This window comes from Etheostoma spectabile, chromosome 5, assembly GCF_008692095.1.
Source record: "Etheostoma spectabile isolate EspeVRDwgs_2016 chromosome 5, UIUC_Espe_1.0, whole genome shotgun sequence".
In the NCBI taxonomy this organism is placed as follows: Eukaryota; Metazoa; Chordata; class Actinopteri; order Perciformes; family Percidae; genus Etheostoma; species Etheostoma spectabile.
This window is the reverse complement of record NC_045737.1, coordinates 10,209,993-10,219,824: the sequence shown is the minus strand read 5'-3', so window position 1 is coordinate 10,219,824 and position 9,832 is coordinate 10,209,993. Positions and strand designations below refer to the sequence as shown.

Sequence of the window (9,832 nt, the reverse complement as noted above, 5' to 3'; positions counted from 1 at the left end):
GCTACAACACAAAGACAACCGCTACAACACAAACACAACAGCTACAACACAAATACAAAAGCTACAACACAAACACAACTGCTACAACACAAACACAAAAGCTACAATACAACACAAATACAACAGTTACACAACCGCTGCAACACAACATAAATACAAAAGCTACAACACAACACCTACACAACAGCGACAACAGAAGTGAGCGTGTTGTTGACAAACTGAGCGGGAGGAGGAAGGTTTGAGAAGAAAGTGAAACGTAGCTTTTGTGTCCGTGTTGAATCGTCTCGGCCGCCGTACATTTAGCTTCAACCGTTAGCCACCTAGCTGGATGTTGCACTGAGAACGCTGACTTGCTGTTGCCATGGTAACTTTCCTTCACAGACCCCAAACCGGGATCCAAAAAGATCATGTGGGAGCTCCAGTATGTTCCCTTTGACGGGGTGCCCTTCATGGTGGTGGGCAGGAGGGTCTACTCCTGTCACCAAGGGGTGGACAAGCACAAGCACGACAAACAGACACGACAACTACAACTGGTACGTCAATGAACACAGCTACCCAGCATGCACTTTGCCTCACATATCCATTAGGCCACAGCGAGTTTGAGCAAGGGTTTGAGGCGGTGTATGAGTCCCGTACAGGAAATGGGGAAACATCACTGCCTCTATTGCTGCCACATGAACATTTTAAGACCCCCAACTGCCCAAATGCCTACCATGAACAATCTTGCGGAGAATTATATATAAATATTAAGTCTACTTTTGATTAAATTTTATTTCATTGATATAGCTACTTTGTGTGCTATATTGCGAGGTTATAATCCTTGTGTTGTCTTCTCGTCAAAATTAAAAAAAATCAGCACTTTTGAAGACTTTTTATCGATGTTTTTAACTTTTTCTTACATTTTTGTCACTTATTACGCTTTTTTCAGCGTTTGGCACTTTTTTTGACGCTTTAACGCTACGTACCACTAACTTATTAACCTTAGTTTTACAGTGATTTTTGGAATTTATGGTCAATAAACGTCATTTATAGGAAATTATACCTATGCTTTGCAGGGAGAAAAGCCGAATTAGGAATTATTGAGAATAAAATTAAAGGAATGGATGTTATGAAAGCAACGGAACTGGATATGCAACTTTACTCAACACTATTTTCAACACGACACTCACGTTGGTTTTATCAAATGTATAAAATTTGCATAAGACCCCAAAATTAATGAAAGTAGAGATTTGTTGTGGAATCATTTTTTTTAAGTTTTCTTACATTTTTTGTCCCTTTTTTTTTTTTTTACTCTGTTTATCTTCCGCAACGGATTGTGGGTCTGTTTTTTTTTTTGTTTACTTTTTTTACACATTGGTCGTGTTCCCCTTTTTTTTATTTAACATCATTATAGATTGCATATGCTTTTTTTCATACATTGTTCAAACCACGGCCTACGTAACCTACAACACTATTACTTTAGTTTAAGTATTTTTGGAATGGTTATGGTCACTAAACCCTCATTTAATATCGTGAAAGGAATTAGCACCTAATTTTCGAGTTAGAAAAGTCAGAGGAATTAGGATTATTGAGACTACATTTAAAGGAATTGGATTTGATGATAAATCCCTAGGCTTGGAATAATGCCCAATCTTTTTCTAACTTCAATTTACCATACTTTCAAACTAAACACTTCATCTGTTTTCAAGCTATAAAAATGGAAAAGACCCAAAAGTAATTAAAGTAGAGCATTTGTACTGGTCAAACGAAGCGTTTGGGTGTAATTTAAATTTGTTTTTTGTACGTGTTGTCTTTTAAAATTTGAACTTTTGTTTTACTCGTGTTGCCTGCAGTGAATAGGGCGTTTTTTTTGTAAATTTTATTTTATTTTTTTTAATTCTCTTTTTTAACATTTTGTCTCGTTTTTTTAAACACTTTTTGAATGTTTATTACTTTTTTCAATGTCACATACGTACCCTAAAATGATTAACCTTATAGTTTACAGTTAGTTTTTTGGAATTTATGGTCATATCAACCTCTCATTTATAGGAATTAGACGATATGTTGAGTTAAGAAAGCAGAGAATTAGGATATATTGAGACTAAAATTAAGAATGGGGATTTTGATGATAATCAACATCGGAATATATAACGTTTACTCAACTACTATGTGCCAACAACACGTTCCATATGTTTCAAATTGCTATCAAAATGAATAAGACCCAAATTTAAAGAGAATTGCTGCACAGCGATTTGGTGGAATCATCTTTTTTAAGTTTCTTACATTTTTGGTACCCTTTTTTTTTTTTACTCTGTTCCTGTTTTGTTCCAAGGATTGGGTCTGTTTTTATTTTTTGTTAGAGTTGTTTTACAATTGTTTGTCCCTGTTTATTTGAACCCTTTTGGATGATTTTTTCAAGGTGCAACACTACGGAAACACTAAACATATTACCTTTTAGTTGTTACAGTTATTTTTGGAATTTAGGTTCCAATAAAAATCATTTATAGGAAATAGACCTAAGTTTGAGTTAGAAAAAGCAGGAATTAGGACTTATGAGTATAAAATTAAAGGAAGGGATGTGATGATAATCAACAGAATGAATTGATGGGTAATTGTGACTCATACTTTTTCAACAACACTCCATCTGTTTTCAATGCTATAAAATTGAATAAGACCCAAAATAATGAAAGTAGAGATTTGTACATGGCAAAGAGTGTGTGTGGAAGCTACTCATGGTTATTTTGGGGAATTATAAAGAACATTGATATAGGACAACGGATCAATTTGACCCGAGGACAACACGAGGGTTAAACAACACAACAGTACGTCGCACAAATGAGCCGTTTAAGTTACACAACGCTGCAGCGAATCACCTTTTTTTTTTGAGTGTGAATGAAGAGTCAGAAGAAGCTTTATTTTAAAAGCCGTCGTGCTACTTCAGATGTTAACCTCTCCCACCAAGTTATGGTGCTGAACATCAACACAAACAAACCGGACGTTGTGTCTTTCCAGCAGTGTAACGTTGGCTTCTCTCCCTGTTGGTCTCCAGCTTGATGACCACTCAGACCACTGTTATAAAAAGAGACGGAGTCTCCTCAAAGACACGAAGAAACTGGACTGCCCAGCCAGGATATACGTGGTTCATCTGATCAGATTCCCCGATTACAAGGTATTCATATTTCTCCAGTGATTGAGCTGAAGATCAGTCTATGAATGTTGTTATGACGACTCGTTCTACTCTGTAACATAGTGGTCAATAACCCAGTAACACGGTCTCTACAGCGCCTGGTCACTGGTTCCACTTATTATTCCACTTATTAAGCATTAGTCATCACTCTCGTTCTCATATCTCACTTATTATTCCACTTATTAAGCATTAGTCATCACTCTCGTTCTCTTATCTCACTTATTATTTACTATTTATTCTCGTTCTCATATCTCATAGCCACTAATATCGTACCACTAACTATACACACCAATCCTATACACACCAACATTCCCACCAATAGATTCCCACCAATCTAGCGACCCTATTATTACACACTATTATAGACACACTATTATAGCCACCTAATTCACACACAATATATACACACTTACAATATACACACCAATATATACACCCCAATATATACAACCCCACATATACACACTATTATATACACCTATTATCATACACACTAGTATATAATATATACACCAATCTACACACCAATATATACACCACCTATATCATATCTACACACTATAGTATATACACTAATATACACACTCATATACCCCTATATACACACTATATATACCACAAATATAACACACCAATATATCCACACCAATATATACACACCAATATATACACTACCAATATATCACACCCATATATACACCAATATATACACACAATATATACACACTACTATATACACACTAATATATACACACTAATATATACCCACACTATATATACACACTAATATATCACACACTAATATATACACACACAATATAACACACTACATATACACACAATATATACACCCTAATACTATACACACTCTAAACAAAAATATTAGGCATGAGTGCAATGAAAGAGCAATAAAATAGTTATCATATGGAACAAGTGCAAAGGAGCTGGCAGATAATATATGTTATTAGTATTACAATAGAACATATAGTAATCATATATGGACAGTTCTGAAATAGAAAATGAGAATGTGATGATAATGAGTAATAAGTGAGATGTGAGAATTATGAATACATAGTAAATACTAAGTAATAAGTGAGATATGAAATTATGATAATAGTAATAATAAGTATATGAGATATTATAACGAGAATGATGATAATAATAAATAATAAATAATAAAGTGAGATATGAGAATGATGACTAAATGTAAATATAAGTGAGATATGAGAAGATGAATAATAGTAATAATAGTAGATATAGAATGATGAATAAATGAAATAATAAATAATAAGTGAGATATGAGAATGAGAATACTATAAATAAAAATAAAGTGAGATACAGAATGATGAATACTATGTAATAATAAGTGGAGATTGAGAATGAGAATAAACTAATCATTACGAATGAGATATTAGATGATAAAAATAGTAAATAAGTAGGAGATGTGAAATGATGAATAACATATAAATAATAATTAATAAGTGATGATATGAGAAATGAGACTATAAATAGACAATACGAATAGATAAAGTGATATAGAAAATGATGAGATAGAAAATATATAATACGAGTAAGAATGAGAAAATCGACTAATAAATAAGTCAGACTAAGAAGAAAATAATGGTAAATAAGAAATACTACGTGAATAATGAGCAGAGAATAGTAATAGATAAAAAGAACGAATTTGAATGAAATGGTAAATATAATATAAGTTAAATATATAGTAGATGAATATATGAATAAGTATAGTTGAAATGAACATATAATAATAAGGGAGATTGGGAGACTGAGAATAATAGTAAATTAATAAAATAATAAGTGAGATATGAATGAGAATAAATAGTCAATAAATAGATGAGATACTGAAAGTGGAATTAATCATGAATAACATAGTAAATAATAAAATAATATTGAGATATATGAAGCGAATAAATAGTAAATAATAAATAATAAAGTGAGTTATGATGAACTGGACATAAATTGTAAATAATATGTCTAATATGCTTGAATGATAATAATATAATAGTGAATAATAGAACGGAATGATGAATAAAGTAATAAAAAATAAGTGAGATATTATGAGAAGGAGAAATAATATAAAAATAGTAAATACAATCTATGAGATATGAGATATGAGAATGAATAAGTAATAATAGTGAGATATGAGATGAATAACTAGTATAATAAATAATAAGTCGAAAGGAACGATTAATAATATAATATAAATAATACGTGAGTAGTAGAAGGTGTATCCGTAATAAATGAATCATATAATAATAAATAATAAGTGAGATATGAGAAGGATGAATAATAATAATAATATAAGAGACTTGAAGGATCATATAATTATTAAATAAGTGAATATTGAGACGAGATAAATTAAAATTAATAATGAGATAGAGAACGAGATGAGACTAATCTTACTAGTGATTAATAGTGAGATATGAGAAACTAGAGTGATTACTATGTAATGAATTGAATAATGTGGAACCTCAGTGAAAAGATAAAAAACAACCATGTGTGCGCTGTACAGAGACTCGCGGTGTACTGGGTTTTGACCACTATATATTGACAGAGTAGGAAAAGGTCGTCCCTACAACATTCCAGTAGACTGATCTTTCAGCTCAATCACTGGAGAATATGAATCCTATGTAATCCGTGAAGGCTGAATCTTATCAATGAACCAACGTAACTCCTGGTCTGGGCTAGCTCACCATTTTCTTTTCTTACGTGTCTTTGAGGAGACTCCGTCTCTTTTTAGATAAACACGTGGTCTGATGGTCATGCAAGTCTGGATACCAATCATGACGGAGAGAAGCCAACGCTTACAACTGCTGTAAACGACACAGACGTCCGGTTTGTGTTTTTTAGTGTTGATGTTTGTTCATGCACATAACTTGATGGAGAGAGTTACCTCTGATAGCACTGACGGCTTTTAAAATAAAGCTTCTTCCGACTCTTCCATTCACACCAAAAAAAAATAGGTGATTCGCTCTGCAAGTTTTGTGTAACTTAACACTGCTCATTTGTGCCACGTACGTTGTGTTGTTTACCGCTAACCCTGGTTGTCCTCGGGTCAAATTGATCCGTGTCCTATATCAATGTTCTTGTGATAATTCCCCAAAATAACCATGAGAGCTTCCACACAACACTCTTTGCCATGTACAATCTATACTTTCCCAAATTATTTTGGGTCTTATTCAATTTTATAGCATTGAAAACAGATGGAGTGTTGTTAAAAAGTAGTGAGTACAAGTTACCATAATTCATTCTGTTGATTATCATCAACATCCTTCCTTTAATTTTATCTCATATTCCTAATTCCTGCTTTTTCTAACTCAACTTAGGTCTAATTTCCTATAAATGAGGTTTTATGGAACCTAAATTCCCAAAAATAACTGTAAAACTAAAGGTAATATGTTTAGTGTTACCGTAGTGTTGACACTTGAAAAAATCATCCAAAAGTGTTCAAAAAACAGGGACAAACATGGTTACAGTAAAAAACTTAACAAAAAAAAAAACAGACCCAATCGTGCAGAAACGGACGAGTAAAAAAAAAAGGGTACCAAAAATGTAAGAAAACTTAAAAAAAGATGATTCCACACAAATCGCTACTTCTTAAATTTTGGTCTTATTCAATTTTGATAGCAATTTGAAACTAAAGTGAAGTGTTTGTTGAAAAGTGTTGAGTAAAGTTCATATTCCATTCTGGATTATCATCAACCCCATTACTTATTTAGTCTCAATAAGTCCTATTTCTGCTTTTTCTAACTCAACATTAGTCTACTTTCCTATAATGAAGTTTATTGACCAAAATTCCAAATAACTGTAAACTAAAGGTAATATTTTAGTGTTTACTGTAGTTAAACATTGAAAAAATGCATCAAAAGTGTTCAAAAAAAGACAAAAGTGTAAAAAAAGGTATTAAAAAAAATACATACAAAGTTTAAAAAAAAACGACCCTATCACTGCAGCAACACGAGTACAAAATCAAATGTTTAAAAAAAAAGTACAAAAACAAATTAATTACACTCCAAACGCTCTTTGCACAGTACAAATCTCTTACTTTCAATTAATTTTGGGTCTGTTTCCATTTTATAGCATTGAAAACAGTGTAAGTGTTTTTTGAAATAGTATGATAGAACACAGTTGACATATCCAGGTCTGTGGATTATCATCAACATCCATTCCTTTAAATTTTAGTCCTCAATAATTCCTAATTCCTTGCTTTTCTAAACCTCAACATAAGTGCTAATTTTCCTATAAATGAGGTTATTGACCATACCATCCAAAAATACTGTAAACACTAAAGGTAATATGTTAGTGTTACGTCGTGTTGACACATTGAAAAAATCATCAAAAGTTGTTTAAAAACAAGGACAGAACACATTAAAAAAATAAACAAAAAAAGAACAGCCCCAAAGCCGTGCGATGAAACAGAGTAAAAAAAAAAAAAGGGACAAAAATATTAAGAAAAACCCTTAAAAAAAATGATTCCACACAAATCTCTATTTCATAAATTTTTTTTGGGTCTTATTCAATTTTATAAGTTTTGAAGACACCGTGATGTTTTGAAAATGTGTTGATAAAGTTTACATATTCCATCCTTGATTTCATCAACATCCATTCCTTTAATTTTAGTTCTCAATATTCCTAATTTTCGCTTTTCTCCTCAAACATAGGTATAATTTCCTAAAGAATCCGTTATGACCATAATTCCAAAAATCACTGTAAAACTAAGGTTCATAAGTTAGTGGGTACGTAGCGTTACAAAGCGTCAAAAAAAATTTCAACGCTGACACAGCTTAATACAGTGACAAAATGTAGAAAAAGTTAAAAACATCGATAAAACGTCTTCAAGTGCTGATTTTTTTTATTTTGACGTAGAAGCACATCAAGGATTATAACCTCACACATATAGTCACACAAAGTAGCTATATCAATGAATAAATTTATCAAAGTAGACTTCACTATTGTATATATACATTCCTCCGCAAATTGTTCACTGGTAGGCCAATGTTGGCATGTTGGGTCTAAAATGTTCATGTGGCAGCAATAGAGGCAGTGATGTTTCCCCAGTTCCTGTACGGTACTCATCACCCGCCTCAACCCTTGCTCAACGTCGCTGTGGCCTAATGGATTGTAGGCAAAGGCATGCTGGTGTACTGTGGTTCATTGACGTACCAGTTTATTGTCGTGTCCTTTTGTCGGTGCTTGTTGCTTGTCCCAGCCCTTGGTTACAGGAGTAGAGACCACTCCTGCCCACCCCCATGATTCGGACCAGCCGTCAAAGGGAACATACTGGCTCCCACCATGGTATCTGTTAGTTGGGGATCCCGTGGTGTCCTGTTAGGAGTTAACCCTGGCAACAGCAAAGTCAACAGCGTTCTCAGTGCAACAATCCAGCTAGGTGGCTAACGGGAAGGGCTAAATGTACGTGCGGCCGAGAACGGTCACAAACGTACACCAAGGCTAACAACTTCATCACTTCCTTTCTCTCAAAAAAACCTTCCTCCTCCCCGCTCTAGTTTGTCAACACACGCCCACTGTCTGTTGTGCTTTGTGTAGGTTGTTGTGTTGAAGCTTTGTAATTTCTGTTTTAGTGTTGCCAGAAAGCGAAGCGGTTTGTAAGACTGTTGGTATTTGTGTTGTTATTGTAGCTTTGGTTTTGTGTTGTAGCCGGTTGTGTTTTGTTTGTAGCTTTTTGTTGTATTTTGGTTGTAGTATCTGTTTTGTATTGTTTTGTAGAGCGTTTGGTCTTTGTTGTTTGTACTTTTTGTATGTTTGTGGTGTATTTGTTGTTAGCTTTGTATTTGTGTTGTAGCTGTTGTGTTTGTGTTGTATCTCTTTGCTAATTGGTGTTTAGCAGTTGTGTTTGTTTGTAGGCTGTGTATTGGTGTTGTAGCTGTTGTTTTGTGTTGTAACTGTCTGTCTCCTTTGTGTTGTAGCTGGAGCTTTTGTATTTGGTGTTTAGCTGTTGTGTTTGTGTTGTAGTAGGCTGTTGTTTGTTTGTAAGATAGTCTGTTGTTTTGTTGGTAGCTGTTGTGTTTGTGTTGTAATAGCTGGTTAGTGTTTGTGTTGTAAAGCGTTTGGTGTTTGTGTTGGTAAAGCTGTTGTGGTTTTGGTTTTGTAGGCTGGTTGTTGTTTTTTGTTGTAAGCTGTTGTTGTTTATTTGTTGTAGATAATCTGTTGGTTTTTGTGTGTTGTAGCTTGTTTTGTTTGTGTTTGTAGCTGTTTTTTTGTTGTAGCTGTTTGTTTTGTGTGTTGGAGCTGTTGTTTTTTGTGTTTGTAGCTGTTGGGGGTGTTTTGTGTTGCAGTTGTTTGTTGTGTGTTGTAGCTGTTTGTGTTTGTGTTGCCGCTGTTGTGTAAGTTTGTGGTACTGGTTGTGTCTGTGTTGTAGCTGGTTGGTTTGTGTTGTAGCTGTTGGCTGGTTTTTTGTGTTTTTGGTGTAGGTAAGCTCTTTTGAGTAAGTGGTTGTAGCTGTTTTTTGTGTTGTAGCTGTTGTTTGTGTGTTGTAGCTTTTTTGATAGTGTTATATCTTTGGTGGGTCGCGTTGTTGTAGCTCTTGTGTATTTGTGTTTGTAGCTTTTTGTTTGTGTGTTGTAGCTGTGTGTACGTGCTGTAAGCTTCTGTTTGTTGGTGTAGCTGTTGGTGTTTGTGTTGTAC

At 33.8% G+C, this 9,832-nt stretch overlaps 1 protein-coding gene across 2 annotated transcripts in view; it reads left to right on the top strand.

Moving 5' to 3' along the window:
• si:dkey-31c13.1 (calcium-responsive transcription factor) overlaps positions 1-9,832 on the top strand; it is a 24,798-nt gene that overhangs the window by 5,050 nt on the left and 9,916 nt on the right. For both annotated transcript variants that reach the window (XM_032516386.1, XM_032516387.1), the window contains exons 2-3: positions 382-533; positions 3,029-3,148. In XM_032516386.1, coding sequence (XP_032372277.1) covers positions 382-533; positions 3,029-3,148 — 272 coding nt within the window. The remainder of the gene's footprint in view (positions 1-381; positions 534-3,028; positions 3,149-9,832) is intronic.